Source organism: Mus musculus, chromosome 8 (genome assembly GCF_000001635.26).
Source record: "Mus musculus strain C57BL/6J chromosome 8, GRCm38.p6 C57BL/6J".
Classification (NCBI taxonomy): domain Eukaryota; kingdom Metazoa; phylum Chordata; class Mammalia; order Rodentia; family Muridae; genus Mus; species Mus musculus.
The window spans coordinates 110,863,082-110,882,450 of NC_000074.6; the positions used below are offsets into that span (position 1 = coordinate 110,863,082).

The following is a 19,369-nucleotide window of genomic DNA, read 5'->3' on the forward strand; positions in this document are numbered from 1 at the left end:
GGAAAGAAAAAAGAAAATGTGATTGATAGCTGTGTCTGTAACAAGCAAGGCGGCACAAGCATCCTCTGACAGCTCCGTTCTGTACCTGGTCAGGGGCAGGGAGTCTTTACCCTGACGCCTTGCCACTGTAGGCACAGAATGCTCTTATTCCCTATGCTCTGTGTCTCAGGGAGCTGGACCCTGTCTTGACTGAGGTTACCCTGATGAATGCGCGAAGTGAACTGTACTTACGCTTCCTCAGGAAGAGGATCAGCGCGGATTTTGAGGTGGGGGACTCCATGGCTTCAGAAGAAGTAAAGCAAGGTAAACTATCCTTCTCGTGTTTGATGGGAGGACCTGCGGAAGCACTTGGCCCTGACTTGTCATAGTCAAGTCACAGAGATCTTACTACGGAAACCTCTCTGGACAAATTGGTTCCTATTGGGATTATTTTTTTTTAAGATTTTTTTATTCATGTATTTTATGTATATGAGCGATCTGTCTTCATGTACAGGAGAAGGAGTCAGATCCCATTACAGATGTTGTGAGCCACCATGTGGTTGCTGGGAATTGACATCTCAAGAGTTGCCATGAACTTAGGCATGGTGGCTCACTCCGATAGCGCCAGTGTTTGGAAGACCTGGGCCAGCAAGTCATTCTTCAGTGACAGGGTCCTCAGAAGGAAGAGCCAGGGGATCGGGGATAAAAGAGACAGAACAGGAGGGCTAGGAGATCTCACGTGAAGTATGTCTTAGGCCAGGCAAGCTTATCAGGTACAGCATCTCATGTACTGCTTTCAGGGGGAAATATTATGGGGCACAGTCAACAGGAAGCTAATCAAAGAGTGATGCACTAGGAGAATACAGGTTATTTCCAGAACGTTACAGACCAAGTACAAAGCGGCCTTGAAGAAAGAGTTGTGTTCTCAGGGAATCTGTCATGACTCTGTGTGTGTTCACATGTGTGTGAAGGCCTAAAATCTATATATATTGTCTTCTTCAGTGGGCCTTATATTGGCTAGCTGGTTTGCTCTCAGGATTGCCTGTTTCCTCTTCCAGAATAGGATTACAAGCAGGCTGACACAAGCAGGCTGACACAAGCAGGCTGACACACTACCCTGATTCAGTTTTGGTTTTGGTTTGAAACAGGGTCTTACTATGTAACCCTGGCTGGCCTGGAACTATGTAGACCAGCTTGGTCTAGAATTTACAGAGCTCTCCCTCCCTCTGCCTCTGAGAGCTGAAACTGAATGTACACCATTTTCCCTGACGCTTTCCTCTGACTTTTTACCATGACGGCTGGGGAATCTGAATTCTGGCCCTGTGATTGTACAGCCAGCGCTTTACCCTGAGTCATTTCCCCAGCCATGCCATGGCTTTTGACTACCACACTGGATGGCATTAATTATAAAGCATGGCTTTGACTGGCAAGATGGCTGAGACCATGAAAATGCTGCCCTCCAAGCCTTAGGACCTGAGTTCAGTCCTTGGAACCTATGGTAGAGAGAAAGAGCTGTCTCCCTAACCGTTGTCCCTTGACCTCCACGAGGACATACGGCATGTATGGCCCACACATTAGCACACACAATAATAATAAACATTTTAAAATTTGTACCATTACAGATACTCTTATTGAGCAGCTAAACAGTGCTGATATAAAGAATGGAGTGCTTTATATTTAGAGTGTTTTGGTCTTTGCCCTGCAAACATGCATCTTTAGACTTCTGTGTCATCTTGGAGAAACTAATGAAAAGGAATTACATTATTTGTACAGAATTATTCACTACAGGAGAAGTGGGTCAACAGTTTTGTTCTGGATTTGAGTTTTGTTTCCAGTGCCTATGTGACTGCTCACAACCACCAGTAACTCCAGTACGAGAGAAGTTCCCTCCTCTGGCCTCCATAAGTCCTGGACGTTCATACAGTACATTTACTGCAGGCAAAACACCCATGCACATAAGTAAAAGTAATTTTTTTCAGAAATATTCACTATTTTCTTCAGTTATTATGATTTTTCAGTTGTGAAAGAAAAATTCAGAAATAACCCACATGTTAGCCAAGGTGGTGGCACATGCCTTTGATGCCAGCACAGGAGGCAGAGATAGACAAATCCCTGAGTTAATCCTAGTGCTCTGGAGGCAGAGGCAGATAGATTTCTGTGAGTTCAAGACAAAATGGTTCAAGATGTAGCAAGACACTTTCTAAAAACATAAACAAATGAAATTAAAATAATATAAATTATCAAACAAAATGTCCAGTGGTGTTGGGTATAGTGGTCTGTAATTCCAGGACTTGGGAGGCTGAGACAGGAGAATCATCTATTATGTACAAGGCCCTGGGTTCATCCTAGTGTCCCAAGGGACAAAGTAGTAATGATTAAGGGGCTAGAGAGCTAGGTCAGTGGGTAAGAGTGCTTGCAGGTCCAGGGTTTAGTTGCTAAGGCTTGTTGGGCAGCTCACAACCACTTGTTACTCCAGCTCCGGGGCATGCTCTCTTCTGGCCTCTGAAGTCATTCATTTGCATGCACATAAACACACATACATATACATAAATAAGTAATTAAATAAGTCTTTAAAAATAATTAAACTAGGGCTGAAGAGATGGCTCAGCACTTAAGAGCACTGATTGCTCTTCTAGAGTTCAATTCCCAGAAACCACATGGCTCACAACCATCTTCACCCTCTTCTCTGGTTTATCTGAGGAGAACAACAGTGTATACACATAAATAAAAAAGTAAATGGAAAAAAAATTAAGGTACAGAAAAAAATATAGAAATTACTAATCTACACTGATTTTAATCATGGAAAATATGCGCGCCTGTTTGGAAAAAAGACTAGAAGGGAACTTGATAAATGAAAAACCTTGCTCTCATTCCCTCGGGGGAAAAGTGAATATTCCTTTCTTGGCTGTCCCCTAGAGCACCAGAAGTGCCTGGACAAACTCCTCAATAACTGCCTATTGAGCTGTACCATGCAGGAGCTAATTGGCTTCTATATTACCATGGAGGAGTACTTCATGAGAGAGACGGTCAATAAGGTAGGACATTAGGATACATCTCTTGCAACGGGGCTTCCTGTCCAAGAAGCCAGGCCAAAGGAAATGGCTGGGACCTGCCATATTTCTGGGTCCTGCTTTGAGAGTACTTTTGGATGTAGTAAGAAGACATCTCTGAAGTTGTCATTTTCTCCACATTCCTAGCTGGGTCTTTCCCAAAGATTACAAAAGAACAGCTCCCATGGAGCCTGCTTGTCCCCTCCTCCCTGCATATATATGGGGTAGGGCCTCTCGTGTCTGACATCCCAGAGAATGGATATTGCCAAAGCAAAGGCCCCAAATACTGTTTTCTAATGTTGTGATCATTAGAGAAGTGAGCTTTTTCTTATCAAGCTGTGACCAACATGGACAAAGTATATGAAATGGTTTGGAGACAGGACTAGTATAACCAGAACTATCTAGAACATCAGAACTGCAATACTCACTGAGGACTTTGCCTATTGATAGGCTGTGGCTCTGGATACCTATGAGAAAGGCCAGTTGACATCCAGCATGGTGGATGATGTCTTCTACATTGTCAAAAAGTGCATTGGGCGGGCTCTGTCCAGCTCTAACATCGACTGTCTCTGTGCCATGATCAACCTTGCCACCAGAGAGCTGGAAGCTGACTTCAGGTACTGTTGATGCCCTTTCTGCTCTATGGACATAAAAGTACTAGTATTTGACTCCTTGTCTTATTTGTTTCTTTCCTTTTGTCTTTGTGGGTCAAATTCAGTTCTAAACAAGATTAAGTTATCTGGGCCTGGTGGGACACTCCTTTAATCCCAGCACACCGGAGGCAGAGGCAGGTGGATCTCTGAGTTTAAGGCCAGCCTGTTCTTCAGAGTGAGTTCCAGGACAGAAAAAAAAAAAAAAAAAAAAAAAAAAATCTGTTCCAAATGCAACATCCTTAGCTCAGAGAAACTGTCTCTCAGCCAAATACCTTAAGTGCCTAATTCCTTTTTTTTTTTCTTCAAGACAGGGTTTCTCTGTATAGCCTCTGGCAGTCCTGGAACTCACTTTGTAGACCAGGCTGGCCTCGAACTCAGAAATTCGCCTGCCTCTGCCTCCTGAGTGCTGGGATTAAAGGCTTGTGCCACCATGACCGGCTCTAAGTGCCTAATTTCTAATACTTAATCTAATTCACTCAAGTGTGTTGAAGGTGTCATTACCCTCAGACCAAGAGAAAAGCATGTGGTTTAGATAAACACAGTGGCTATAATGACATTCATAGTTTCTATTTCTACAAGCCAAGCACTATAGCAACACACTCCCCCCTCCCCTCTTATTGTTTTTGGTCTTTTGAGACAGGGTTTCTCTGTGTAGCCCTGGCTGTCCTGGAACTTGGCTCTGTAAACTGGGCTAGCCTCAAACTCAGAGATCTGCCTGCCTCTGCATTCTGAGTGCTGGGACTAAAGGTGTGCACCACCATGTCTACCCCCATTTTATTGTATTAAAAACCTTGATGTAGGGCAGGTGATATGGCTCAGTAGGTAACGATATTTGCTGCTATATCTAATGATCTGAGTTTAATCTCCAGAGCCTACATGGTGTGGAAGGTGAGCCAATGCCTGCAAGCTCTTCCCTCACCTCCACAAATGTGCTGTAGCGTGTGTTCCCCTTGCAGAGTAGACAAATATTTAAAAAGCGATATAGAAACCATGCTTCTGTTCTATACATGTAGAACTGGGGCATAGAGGAAATTATACTGTGACCCTTTGTCACGGGTCACAGACCTCTTCAGAAGTAGAACAGAGAAGCTGGTATTGGCTTGACTCAGACTGTGTTTCGCTCCTCCATGCTGCTGCTTTCCACTGAGCTCTGCTGTCTCCTCTTTTGGTAATAACTGAAAGCTTGATGAAGAAGTAAACATTAGCTAGCACCACAGTGACCATCAGGACCCCCATGGACAGTGTGGTTGCTGAAGACTGGGGTCCATCCTACCCTTTCCCCTACCTTTGCTGTCCAGTTCATGATGTCTTTTTCTTTTATCTCGTATTTTATAAAAGAAGTAGCCCGGCATGGTGGCGCACGCCTTTAATCCCAGCACTTGACACAAGAGGCAGAGGCAGGTGTTGAACAGTCTGCGTCTGCCACTCTGCCCCACAGGGATGTTCTATGTAATAAGCTAAGAATGGGCTTCCCAGCCACCACCTTACAGGACATCCAGCGTGGGGTGACAAGTGCCGTGAACATCATGCACAGCAGCCTCCAGCAGGGCAAGTTTGACACCAAAGGCATCGAGAGCACTGATGAAGCCAAGCTGTCCTTCCTGGTAAGTGGCCATCAGGCCGGCAGCTGGGGCAGATTTTCTCAAGGGTTATTGTAAGTTTGAAATAGGTTTTGTGGCCAAGGCTGGTCTTGATCTTGGTACATAATGAAGAATAACCTTTACTTTCAGTCTTCCTGCCTCTGCCTTTGGAGTGCTAGGCTCACAGGTGCGTGCCCTGTGTTAGCAGTGCTGGGCAGGGTGCACTCTATCAACCGAGCCTCGGTCCCAGACTCTTTGAAAGGTTATACTGTAACTCCTTAGTCATATAAAAGCCTCAGGGTGAGGACTTTTTCTCTAGAACCTAACTGAAAAGGAAAACACCTTTAAGGAAAGTTCCTCTAGGTTCTGAAACCACTTCTTACCTGAGACCCGCTCTGAGTAACCAGAGGCAGAAAATGTACTTTTTTTTCTTTTTTCTAAAAGCCTAAGTTTCTCACTTCTCAGTGTCCTTAGACGCTGTTTAAGGGCTGCACGCTGTATGCATCCACCAAAACCAACTCTAACATCAGGGCGGCTTCTATACTGCTTTTCTGAGGGAAGGCTGACAATCTCTATAGATCCTTTTGCCTCCCAAGACTGCTTTTCTAGTAACTTCCTCTTTAGAACATGCCTGTAATCTTGGGACTTTGGAAGCTGAGAAAGATGGCTCGTGAATTCAGGGTTATCCTGGGCTACTATCGAGACTGTTTCAAGGAGGGGAGGGGCCATTTAGCCTCACCGAGACAACTAAGAGAGCAGATGAACCAGTGGGCCTTCCTGTTGTGTGGTGACTGGAGCCTGAGAAGGTATAGGGCAGCAGAGTGTGTGACATTCTGAAGAGCACAGAGAATCAGTGGCTCACACAGTCTCTGCCACACGCTCACTGGACGTGCATGGGGACAGCACTGCCCTGGTCCTTGGTGTTGTCCTCCACCTCCACTAGATGTGAGCTTGGTGCCTGAGGCCTAGAGGCTGAAGGAAACACCAAAGCTGAGCTTGAAGACAACAATCCGCAGATGGATTGAATACAAACATGTGTCCATGCAGTTCTTAGTGCTCAGCCTCTCAGGTTCTTGATCTAAGAGACATTGGCTGCAACTTTACTGAACCCTTAACCAATGTGAGGAAATCACACTAACTAGTCACCAGACACATCTAACATGGTTATTTTAGCTCCCTGTCTCTCCTTGACATTGAAAAAAATTTCCCATGAGACAGGTGTAGTGGTTCACACCTTTAATCCCAGCACTCAGGAGGCAGAGGCAAACAGATCTCTCTGAGTTCAAGCCTGGTCTACATAGTTCCAGGTAAGCCAAGGTTACTTTGTCTCAAAAAACAAAAAGGAAAGAAACATCTATCCAACACCTGTATGATATCACAGGTGATGCCCAAAAGGAGGACCAACCTAAACCTGGTAGTGTACACCTATAATACCTATAATCCCTGAAGGCAGGAGGATGAGGTAAAAGACAACCCTGGTTATTTAGGAAGTTCAAGGTCAGCCCACTATACATGAGACTGTGTCTTTAGAAGGGGGAAGGAGAGAAGGCTGGAAATAGTGGTGCCCACCTTTAATATCAGCACTGTAAGCTCAAGGCCAGCCTGGTTTACATAGAGTTCTAGGACAGCCCCGCCTCAAACAAGCAGACAGAACGGATCCTGGTGATCTATATACAGAAGGAAGGAGAACACAGACTTGTCCACTGACCACCACACTTGTACACTTGTGCCATGGCATATCTACCCATACATATTGTACACACACAAGCAAATAAGAACTTTAGTTAAAAAGAGGAGCTCTAAAAATATTTACTTATGAAATGTATTGCCTTTTGAGAACTTTGCCAAAAAGGCCCAACAAACAACTCTGATGAACTTACAGAACTTATTATTATTACTCATTATTATTATTAATTCTTTCCTGTTGGGCTCAGCACTCACTGGCCTCTTGGGACCTATGACATTAGCACTTCATGTCTTTGACTGGGCATCTGTTTGTTTTACTTGGTTTTTGTTTGCTTGTTTGTTTGTTTCTTTGTGTTTTTAAAAAGAATTATTTATTTATTTTATGTATATGAGTACACTGTAGCTGTCTTCAGACACACCAGAAGAGGACATCAGATCCCATTACAGATGGTTGTGAGCCACCATGTGGTTGCTGGGAATTGAATTCAGGAACAGCAGTCAGTGCTCTTAACCGCTGAGCCATCTCTCCAGCCTATTTTTGTTTTTTTTTTCAGTGCTGGAAATTGAACCTAAGGCTTCACACATGCCAGGCAAGCACACCGCCCCTAAGATATGACTCCCAATGCTTGATTTGGGCCAAAGTCTCACCAACTTACTCAGGCTTGCCTAGTGGCTCCATAGCCCAGGCAGGTCCTGAAATTACACCTGCCTTCCTCAGTCTCTGAGCAGCTAGATTACTGGCACAAGACAGCAAGCCTAGTTGGTTTCTTGTTTCAGCCTCTTAACCTAACCCATCTGCCTTTCTAGTTCTTTTCAACCAAGTGATTTCTCACATCCCCAAGGCTGGCCACTGAGTGCCTTTGTTCTCACTCATTGTTCTTCCATTTAGATTAGACAGTTTCATTGTATTGTTGGAGTTGCTTAAGGACAGGATCTCTTTATGTAGCTCAGGCTGTCCTGGAACTCTCTTTGTAGACGAGGCTGGCCTTAGAGATCCACCTGCCTCTGCCTCCCTAGTGCTGGGATTAAAGGACTGCACCACCACACTAGACTGACAGTTTCATTGTAAGGAGACCCACATGAGAAAGCCAACAGAAATGGGGTGCTAAATGCTTGGTGACAGATTTCTAGTTTTTCTGGTTCCAAACACTTAAAATGTCACTACTCCCACTACAAATCCTATTTTGACATTTTGGTCGTGAGCCTAACCTTTACTGACTGAACCATCTCTTCAGCCCCACAAAGCCTATTGGTATGACACTTTGATTCATTTAGCTGTCAAAATGAGTTCCCCAACTCTACTGAAATCCCATTTTCTATGAGCAGAGGCTAAACCCAGTGCATCCATGTTTACAGAGATTGTCAGTCCATTTTCTTCTCATGGCAACTAATTCTTGGTGCCCTAAAGTGCCTGGAAATCACTTACACTGTGACCTTTATCCTTCAGCTGTTGTAACAGTATAGTTGCTTTTCTGTACACGCTCAGTGTTAACAGGCTTTAGTTTCCTTACCCAGCCCCTTATGGCATGGTCTAAGCAGCATAGTCAGCAGTGCGGTTCTTCAGTATTGAGTACATGATGCCAAAAGAAAAGTACCCCAAAGACAGCAGATTTCTCAGTCCAAACCCATGTGGATCTGGGACTTTTACCCTAAAATCCCTAAGTTCCTCAGTTGTGGCTCCTTCCTGCCCTGCCTTCCTGGGCCATGCCACCCACTAACCAGCTTGAGGCAAGGAGATTCTCCCAAATACATTAATCCTACACCCATAGCCTCTATACCAATATCCCAGACCATAGCCATGCTTATGTGGCATTCACCTGCTCTAAAGCATACTTCCAGAAACTGGACATGATGGCACACATCTGTAACTTCAGGAGGTAAAGGCAGAATCCAGAGTTCGAGGCCAACTTCAGCTACATTGCAAATTTGAGGCCAGTATAGGCTATATGAGACCCTCTTAAAATTGCCATGATGGTGCTGGAATAACGAATAATCTTTTAACTGCTGGACCATCTCTCCTGGCCCCACATGTGTGAGTGTTTTGCCTGTATGTATGCGTATGCACGTGGACATACCTGTTTCTACAGAGGTCAAAGGAAAATGTCAGATCCTCTATGACTGTAGTTATGGATAGTGGTAAGGGACCACGTAAGTGCTAAGAACTAAACAGGGGTCCTCTGCAAGAATAACGAACAGTCTGTTAACTGCTGGGCCATCTCTCCTGGCCCCACTCTTGCGGTTTTTGTGGAAGAAGATTCTCCTCCTAGTATCAGCGTGGATGGTGACTAACAACCATCTGTAACTCCAGTGCCAGGGGTTCCAATGCCTGCACTCTCTGCCTCCATACCAGCCATATACATGTCTACATACACAATTAAAAGAAAAATTCTGGCCGGGCGGGAGTGGAGCATGCTTTTAATCCCAGCACTCAGGAGGCAGAGGCAGGCCGATATCTGAGTTTGAGGCCAGCCTGGTCTACAAAGTGAGTTCCAGGACAGCCAGGGCTACACAGAGAAATCCTGTCTCGAAAAAAAGAAAGAAAGAAAAGAAAAGAAAAAAGAAAAATTCTGCCAGGCATGGTGGCAGAATATAATTCTAGTACTTGGGAGGTAGAGGCAGTGAGTTTGAGGTCAGCCAGAACTATCTAAGACTGCCTTAAGGGGGGGAAGGGTAGGGAAGGGAAGCCTGGGCTAGACCTTAGTGGCAGAGTAATTAACTTACTCAGCATGGCCTGCATTTGATCCTTAGCACCACAGGTGGGAAGAAAGGGAGCTGAGGAGAGGCTGATAAAGTGCTGAGATGTTCCCATCAGTTACAATGCATGGAACATGAGCATTATAGCTTTGTAAATCATATCAACCATGGAACCTTCCTGAGTAACTCAAACCAAGGATGCCTTCCTCCAGATGGTCTTAGTTGTCCTTGTCACTTTTGTTCCCATTTTTTAAAGATGATTTCATGTAGTCAGCCTCAATTCACTATACAACCAAAATTGACTTTGAATTTCTGATTTCCATGCCATTGTCTCCTGAATACTAGAATTATGTGAGCCCTACCATATCGGTTCATGCAGTTCTGGGAATCAAACCCAGGGTTATTATATCTCTGTAAGCACCCCACCAACCCCAGTCACATCCCTTTACTGCTTTGTCCCCGGGAGTAGTGGGGTGTGAATGTGTGTGTGTGTGTGTGTGTGTGTGTGTGTGAGAGAGAGAGAGAGAGAGAGAGAGAGAGAGAGAGAGAGATTAAATGCACATGGGAAAGTGGGAAAGGAGTGTGTGTGTGCCTTTCATTGAGAGTGCAGAATTGGATCAATTGGCTCTCAGAGCCCTTGGAGCTGTAGTTAAAGGCACTGGAGGTGCTGACATGCAGACTCTAGACTTCTTGATCATGCAGTACGCTCTCTTAACTGCTGAGGTGTCTCTCCAATCCCTATACTGCTTTTATGACTATTCTCAGAGACACGTGAGTCATGAAAGAAGGAGCCCTTAGTCCACACTAGGGACTCATGGATTCTAATTCCTACTCTAGTGTTTGTGAGCTTTTCGCTGTGAATTTGTTTCCATCCCTGTTTTATTTTTTATCATAATGTTTATCAATCACTACCTGACTTACATCTTAAGTATCAGGGGCAGGAGGCTGGGCCAGGGCTGGTGCTAGGAATTCAGTCCAGGATTTTGCTCTTGCTAAGCACACATAACCATCACTAAAGTATAGTGCCTGCTATAAAGGGGGTGCATGTTGTCTGTTTTGCTGCAGTGGGTTTTTTTCCCCCTTGGGTATATGTTTGCAATCCTTACCATGGCCTGGCACTTTAGAATCCAGGACTTACCACATACCTGTTTGCCTGAAATGTTCTTGGTCTATAAGTAATACGGAGCCTGGGGTGTGATACTTCTGCAGTCACTATGGCTTTTCTGCTTTGGTATAGAGAACAGGAGAAAGCTTGAGCCTGGCTCACCATTCTGAGCCAAGATCTGAGCATCCTGCCTACTAACAGAGGTAGGCTTCCCTCAGGCTGCAGACTCACGCTTGCACTTCTCTGATGGTGTTTGAGCGGGCAGCGAGCCCGGTGAGCAGTAAGTAACAGTAGCATTCCTTCTCATCATCTTCCAGGTGACTCTGAACAATGTGGAAGTCTGCAGTGAAAACATCTCAACTCTGAAGAAGACTCTGGAGGTACACGGGAAATTGTCAGTCGGGCTTTCCTTTTTATTAATTTATTTTATGTATGAGTACTCTATCTCATACACATGGTGTACACCACCATGCCAGAAGAAAACGACAGATCCCCTTATAGATGGTTGTGAGCCATCATGTGGTTGGTGGGAATTGAGCTCAGGACCTCTGGGAGAGCACTCAGTACTCTTAACCACAGACTCATCTCTCTAGCCCTATCTTATCAGCTTTTAGTAGATTAGAGCCACTCTTGTTGGAAAAAAAGGCATCAAACAACTGTCCTGAAGTGAGCATTGTCTGACAGAGCCATACTTGTAGAAGCTCAGAGGTGACTGGCAACATAGTAAGAGGTCTGTGGTCTTGCTGAGGAAATTCTAGCCCACAAGATGGAAGATCTTTCAGTACATTCGACCATAACCATGGCCGAGTCCTTCATTCTGAGCCTCAGTAAATCTCCTTCCTTCCCTGCTGATGATTTGTTGGGTGCTCTCATGAAATAGTTGAGTATGCTTTATAAAAATACTTTTTTTCAAAAAAGCCTAGAGAGGTGCCTCAGCAGTTAAGTGTACTTCCTACTCTTCCAGGGCACCCATACCAATCACTCGACTCCCTGTAACTCCAATTTCCGAGCATCCAACACACTCTTCTGGCTTTTGTGGGCACCCATGCACTTACACACACACACACACACACACACACACACACACACACACACACACATACACACACGGCTTACATCCACCTAGAGACATATACATACACATAATTTTTTTGTTTGTTGTTTTGGTTTTTTTTTTGTTTTTTCGAGACAGGGTTTCTCTGTATACCCCTGGCTGTCCTGAAACTCACTTTGTAGACCAGGCTGGCCTCGAACTCAGAAATTCGCCTGCCTCTGCCTCCCGAGTGCTGGGATTAAAGGCGTGCACCACCATCGCCTGGCACATAATTTTTTAGAATTATGACAAAGCCTTCTATAAATAACATTAAGTATGGTTTGTCAAACACTGCATAAAACCAGCTGCTGTCTTTTTTAGAGATGTGTATGTGTAAGTGTAGGTGCTCTCACAGACAAGAGGTGTGAGGTCCCAGAGTTGAATTTACAGATGGTTGTGGGCCCATGGGGTGCTGGGAACTGAATTCAGGTCCTCTGGGAGAGCAAGAGGTGCTCTTAACCACTGAGCCATCTCTGTAGTCCCTGCTGTCATTCTTAAAGAGGGCTGCAGAGCATAATAGAAATTTTTTGAGCCTTAAAGTCAGATATTAGTATGTTCAAATCTCCACAAGACCTCTAACCAGTTAAGTGGCTGTAGGCAAGTTCTGTTTTAAGTTTCCTTAGCCTCAGTTGTGAAACAGAGATAATGACCTCTATTCATAATGTTGTCATGAAATGAATATCCAGTTGATACAATAGAAGTATGTGCTATCAGTAAATAACAGGGCAAGATAGCATAGAGCAAACATTTTGAAGTGTCAAAGTGAGGTCCTAGTTACGTCTCACTCCCAGACTCAGAACGGAGGAAAGCTAGGATCCTGTCCCTAGGTGGACACTGACAAGAGGATACTTTAAAGCAGAGGCAAAGGGCTGCCTGTACAAACTGGTGTGACCTTGGAGCTAGGCAGACAGCCTCATAACTAATGGGATTCCTGAAGGAGGCTGTGAGAAAACAGCAAGACATGGACCAAGTTACGAATGTATACCCAAGCCAGGCGTGGTGGTGCACGCTTTTAATCCCAGCACTTGGGAGGCAGAGGCAGGCAGATTTCTAAGTTTGAGGCTAGCCTGGTCTACCAGGACAGCCAGAGCTACACAGAGAAACCCTGTCTCAAAAAGAAAAAAAAAAAAAAAAGGAATGTATACCCAAACATACAAACAGCAGTGTCCCTTGTACAATAAATGTTTGAGTGGGATTAAAAGGGTGTGCTACCACTCTATCTCTAAACCCCCTGAATTCTAACACTTTAGATCGTATTCCAGCTTTATCCTTAAGATCAGCCTAGGTTTGAAAAAAATTCTCATGAAATGATCGAAAATCATAACCTAGCCAGCACAATGAGCCATATGAGGGGAAAGACATAGACAATAGCTATAAACAAGTAAACAAATAAACAGAGTAATTCCCATAAGTAAGATTTTATTTCACAGATGCTGTCTCAGCCCCACCACCAGCACTTTGCAGTAAGCAGGTCCAGTGGGCTGATGATGTGACAGCGAAAAGGCTGAGTAAGGGAACGGCTGTGGGGATGGGGTCTTCTCCCAGTGCCTCTGCACTCACATTGATGCTGTTGTGGAAAACACAGCTTCAGCTTTGTAAGGAATACCACAAGAAATGATGTAGGCAGCTGTTGACAACCCAGACAAACGAGCATCAAGCAGGCCACCCTGCAGGAACAGACGCCCTAGGAGTCGGACACCTCAGTCAGAATCTAGCTGCATAGTCTACTGTGATGCTGTTAGCAGGTTATTAACTCCAGTTTCCTCACTTGTGCCTCAAGGATAATGATAATACTGTTTCATAGGGCAAGCATTCTTGTTTTGTTTTTAAGTTCAAAGTTATTTATAAACTGTTTCTAAATATGTAACTCGTGGGTGTGCAAGTGTGTTTTAAAGGAGAGCAAGAACCTTATTTACTTAGTTAGTGTTTTACAGGAACAGGGTTTCTCTGTGTAGCTCTGGCTGTCCAACCTGTCTCTTCCTCCTAATTAAATAAATAATAAAAGCAAAATGTTAACCTATGCCTTAGCCAGCCCAGAGTAAGCGAGCACTTCAATCTCAAGCACCTGAGGTTGGGCTCATTTCTCTTTTGATAGCGAGACTAAAAAAGGATGGTTCTTTGCTTTTTAGAAACAGAGTTTCTCTGTGCAGCTCAGTTGTCCTACAACTCACTCTAGACCAGGCTGGCCTTGAACTCATATTCACCTGCCTCTGCCTCTCTAATCCTGGCATTAAAGGCTTGTACCACCACTGCCCAGATGGGTTTTGTTGTTGTTGTTTTTAATTTACTTCCTTATTTATTGTTAGGTATGTGCATGATAGAGAGACAGGACATGCATGCCACAACACACATGGATGTTAAAGGACAAATTTCTGGAGTCAGTTCTCTCTTTCTGTGTATTTCCTTTCTGTGTGTTTTCTAGGGATTAAACACTGGACTTAACTTGGCAAATACACTTACCTGCAGATCTGTCTCATCAGACTCATAAGACCAAGTTTTGATTTAAACAAAAACTGTGAAGCCATAGGCAGTATATCCCAGTGCCTACTAAGTACCAGGCTAAGCACTTTGTGTATTGTCTCACACAACTCATCTGTCAAGGGAATGGGATTCCTTGTTCCTTCTTTTTTTTTTGTTTTTGTTTTTTGTTTTTTTTTTGGTTTTTCAAGACAGGGTTTCTCTGTGTAGCCCTGACTGTCCTGGAACTCACTTTGTAGACCAGGCTGGCCTCGAACTCAGAAATCTACCTGCCTCTGCCTGCCCAGTGCTGGGATCACAGGCGTGCGCCACTGCCCAGCTCCACGTTCCTTCTTATTTTTCAGTTTTGAGACAGGATCTTACTATGCAGCCCTGGCTGGCTTGAAACAGAGATCCTCCTGCTTGCCTCTTGATGCTGGGGTTGAAGGTGTATTGTACTGTAACCTGGCAGTGGTGGGGCTCAGAAGGCAGGAGGATGTCTGTGAGTTCCAGGACAGTAAAGACTACACAGAGAAAACCTATCGTGGGAGAGGGAGTTATGCTGTGGCTGATCTTTGCTACTTTGTGGGTTCTTTTTCCTACCCTTCACCTCCCCACCCCCTTTCACATTCTACCTCAAGATAAGAGAGAAGGAAGGATAGAGGGTAGAGGGAGAGAGATCTGTGAATCTAATTTCTTTCTCATATCTTCTTTGAGCACAACTACTAACAAACCACAACCAGTCCTCCTCTCCTGAACAACCTCCAACTCCTACCTATTGGGGCGCTAGCATTTATATACCCTCTGAAAAATTCCAAGAATTTCAAATGTCACACGATCGCAGAGACTGCTGCTGGCAAAACCACACCTTTGCTAGAGCAGGAGTTAAATCATACTCAGCTGCTTCGGACAGTCCAAAGCAGCCAAATATCCCCACACGTGGAATTAATATGAAAATACTTTGTTATAGTTCTGTGTTTTTTAAAGAAACCAAAATTCCACAATTGTCACCACAGTATGTATCTGTTCTCATAGAAAGGAAACTGACACTCAGCAACTGAACTGTTTGCCTGAAGTCATTTAAGAAATACATGACTCAGGCCTGGAGAGATGGCTCAGAGGTTAAGAGCACTGACTGCTCTTCCAAAGGTCCTGAGTTCAAATCCCAGCAACCACATGGTGGTCCACAACCATCTGTAATGAGATCTGATGCCTTCTTCTGGTGTGTTTGAAGCCAGCTACAGTCTTGAATTCAATTCCCAGCAACCACATGGTGGCTCACAACCATCTGTACGGCTACAGTGTACTCACATACATAAAATAAACAAATACATAAAATAAATCTTTAAAAAAAAAGAAGAAATATATAACTGAACCAGGCCTCGAACCTAGAAATGTTAGCCTTAAATGTATATTAAAAAAATTGTGCCATATGTTTTATTCTCTTCCTCAGACACTGGTGTCGCAAATTGTAAAGGGGGTAAGAGCAAAGTAGAGAATATCCAGTATACAAATCTCAGAGGACAGTCTAGCACAGGCCAAACGGCTGCTTGCATGTTGACCCTCTCTGCCCCTGCTCACATGACGACATGGACAGTCAGTTTCTAAAGCTGTGTTTTCCCCCTAGAGTGACTGCACCAAGCTCTTCAGTCAGGGCATTGGAGGGGAACAGGCCCAGGCCAAGTTTGACAGCTGCCTTTCTGACTTAGCTGCTGTGTCCAACAAATTTCGAGACCTCTTGCAGGTAAACCTGAGTTCCGGCTGCTGCCCTGATGCTCTGAGAAGACTGTTAGCTGACTTAGCAGATTCGCTGTGTGCAGGAAACGAGGAGAGGAGAGGGCTAGGGCAAAGCAGCCAGCCACTAAAGGCATGCACAGCCCTTGGAACTAAAGGGCCCACTGCTCTTTTTATCATGTGTTACATGAACAAGCTAGCATCTGTTCCTTTAGAATCTCTCCTTGGCCCCAAGATGACGGGAGCCCTCAGAAATGTCCAGAGGAGTTGGACCACATGGTTCAATGATACTTGACTGTAGCCACAGGCACTGCCCTGCATGAGGCATTATGAAATCCTTTTGAGATTTGCTAAGACAGTCTCAGTACCTCATCTCTGGACCTGAATCTGCACAGACCTAGAAAGGGGCACATTCCTGTCATGGCCTTCACTATGGGACCCTCAGCTGCAGGAGTACAAAGAGGGCGGGAAGATCAGCTAGGAGGTGGGGCATGAGTCTGACGTCTCTGTCCTGTTGCAGGAAGGGTTGGCGGAGCTCAACAGTTCAGCAGTCAAGCCGCAGGTGCAACCTTGGATCAACACTTTTCTCTCAGTCTCGCACAGCATCGAGGAGGTCAGCCTGGCCACAGCAGTCATCAAAGGCAGACTGGACCTTTAGTGCTGGCAGCCCACCTCCATCCCATCCAAGATTAGACTCCTCCCAGGAAGCAGCTTGTGGGCCTAAGAATGGCTCAGAGACATGTGAAGGGACCTGCCTTCTTGTGACTCTTCTAATACTGAGGCACATTTTGCCCCATCTATCATAGACCTAGGATTATTTTGATTTTTTGAGATAGAGTCTCTCTATGTAGCCCTGGCTAGCCTTGAACTCACAGAGCTCTGCCTGCCTCTGTCCCCTAAGTGCTCTGCCACCACACCCAACCGTATAAGAGCTTTATCCTCCCAGCCTAGCCTTGCCCCAGTGTCTGAGCCACTGCTGCAGCCCAGCACTGTTCCTTAGCTCGACGTAAGACCCTGGGACATGGTGGGCCTGGGACTGAAGCTGGCTTTCTGAGTTTGGTTAGGAGTTTTATTTGTTTGGGTTTTGGTTTTGAATGGGGTTTTTGTTTTGTTTTGTTTTTTGGAGGCAGGGTTTCTCTTTGTAGCCCTGGGTGTCCTGGAATTTACTCTGTAGACCAGGCTGACCTCAGACTAACAGAGACCCACCTGCCTCTCCCTTCTGAGTGCTGGGATAAAAGGTGTGCACCACCACTGCCTGGCTGAAAGGGGGATAATTTTATTTATTTTTGTTTTTTTAGGCAAGTGTCTCATCTCCCTATGTAACCAAGGCTTACATCAAACTTAGGGCAGCCTTGCCTCAACCTCTGAGGTTACACCATGCCCATGCAGGCTGATTTTACCTAAGTTGGCAGAGGAGAGATGAGGGTAAGTGGCACTTCTTAGAAAGAGGCCCTGACAACCCCCACTTGCCTCTCACAATAGGAAGAATTCAACGACTATGAGGCCAATGACCCCTGGGTACAGCAATTCATCCTCAACCTGGAACAGCAGATGGCAGAGTTCAAGGTGAGGGTCTGTGGAGTTCCCATAATGCCCTCACCAGCATCCTGTGGCCTGCCACTCTTGCTGTAAATCCAAAGGCCGTGCTGAGTGGCAGCCTGTGGAGGCACTGCCTCTTCATGTAACTGTCTCACTGGAAGACTGTCAGTATTAAAGGCAGAGGAGCTTGACGGGACTCCTCCTGACCCAAGCTTTTGTGCAGGCCAGCCTGTCCCCAGTCATCTATGACAGCCTAACCGGCCTCATGACCAGCCTTGTTGCTGTTGAACTGGAAAAAGTGGTCCTGAAATCCACCTTCAACAGGGTAAGTTCCAAGGAACATAAGCCTAGTTTCTCCTAGTAGTCATGCCATCCCAGAATTCATATCCCCTTTGCCACCAGCACACCCTGCTAATCTAGACCCTGCTCTGGCTGGCCCTCCCTCCCTCCCTCCGTCCCTCCCTCCCTCCCTCCCTCCCTCCCTCTCGTTGTTGTTAACATTTATTTGGTGGAAAGCACATGCCAGTGTGCATGTGGACAACCTGTAGCTGTTTTAGTTCTCCATGTGGGATCTGGGAATCAGACTCAGACCATCGGGATTGGTGGCAAGTACCTCTTCCTGCTGAGCCATGTCCTCAGCCTTTGCCTCCCAGTTCTGAGGGAGGGCCACTGAATTCTGCTTCATCATGGGGTTAGGCTTCATGTTCATTCTCCTGTAGCTGGGCGGTCTGCAGTTTGACAAGGAACTCCGGTCACTCATTGCTTACCTTACCACTGTGACAACCTGGACCATCCGAGACAAGTTCGCCCGCCTCTCTCAGATGGCTACAATCCTTAACCTAGAGCGGGTATGTGACTCCCTCAGCCCACCCTAGGAAAGTGACTGGAAAGAGTCCATCACCAAGTTTCGAGCCCCCTGCGCCCTTACTTGCTAGCAGCACAGTTCTACAAGGCACCCCCTTCCTATATGTCCCTTCCTACATGTCCCTTCCTACATGTCTCTGCCTTGTCTCAGTAAAGCCCAGGAGCTTCCCTCAGAATGGACCAACCTCTGCTGACTAGTTTACTCTTGCCCACAGGTGACTGAGATACTAGATTACTGGGGTGCTAACTCTGGCCCTTTGACATGGCGCCTCACCCCTGCTGAAGTGCGACAGGTGCTGGCTCTGCGCATAGACTTCCGCAATGAGGATATCAAGAGGCTGCGCCTATAGCTGCCATGTGGCCCGCCAGACTTCAGGACCTGTTTTCTAAGCAGTTACAGCCAAAGAGCTATGCAAAACTGTCTGGCTTGGGTCAGCCAAAGGTCCAGGCTACACCACTGCATGGAAACCAGGAAGCAAGGAGTGCACTCACTGCAAAGTTCTTCCCAGGAGCAGTTACGGCTGGAGGCTAAAAGGGAGAGCTTTTCCAACAGAGAGGTGGGGACTAAGTGGGCAGCATATGCCTGGCCATCTGTTACTCTCTCGCCCGCACACTACAACACACATGCCCATGACAGCAGGGAGGTTGGAGGTACCTGGGGACTTAACGGCAAGGCTATGATGTTCACAAATAAAGACACTACCTGGAGACATGCCATTGTGTTGGGTCCAGGAAGGGTTGGTTGCTTGGACAAGGCCATTCCACTAGTGGCCTGCAGTCAAGTCTCCCCCCATCTAGTCACCTAACAGCAGGAACCCTCATCCAGTCCTGGACTTCAACCCTTTCTTGGGCTTTCAGCACCAGGGGCTGGATCAATCCAGGTATAGCAGCTTCCCACAATGCCAGAAGTAGGAATTTCTCCCAGCAAAAAAACA

The 19,369-nt window shown here is 45.7% G+C and overlaps 1 protein-coding gene across 4 annotated transcripts in view; it reads left to right on the forward strand.

Annotated features, from left to right (window-relative positions):
* Positions 1-19,153, forward strand: part of Cog4 (component of oligomeric golgi complex 4) — a 35,635-nt gene extending 16,482 nt beyond the window's left edge. For 2 of the 4 annotated variants that reach the window (NM_001310607.1, NM_133973.2), the window contains exons 9-19: positions 170-303; positions 2,896-3,014; positions 3,480-3,646; positions 5,121-5,286; positions 11,065-11,127; positions 15,925-16,041; positions 16,552-16,644; positions 17,514-17,597; positions 17,794-17,895; positions 18,290-18,418; positions 18,650-19,153. In NM_001310607.1, coding sequence (NP_001297536.1) covers positions 170-303; positions 2,896-3,014; positions 3,480-3,646; positions 5,121-5,286; positions 11,065-11,127; positions 15,925-16,041; positions 16,552-16,644; positions 17,514-17,597; positions 17,794-17,895; positions 18,290-18,418; positions 18,650-18,784 — 1,309 coding nt within the window. In that variant the 3' untranslated portion in view covers positions 18,785-19,153. The remainder of the gene's footprint in view (positions 1-169; positions 304-2,895; positions 3,015-3,479; positions 3,647-5,120; positions 5,287-11,064; positions 11,128-15,924; positions 16,042-16,551; positions 16,645-17,513; positions 17,598-17,793; positions 17,896-18,289; positions 18,419-18,649) is intronic. The other 2 variants (XR_387727.3, XR_003947213.1) reach the window with 2 other exon arrangements.
* The last annotated feature ends 216 nt before the right edge of the window (positions 19,154-19,369 follow it).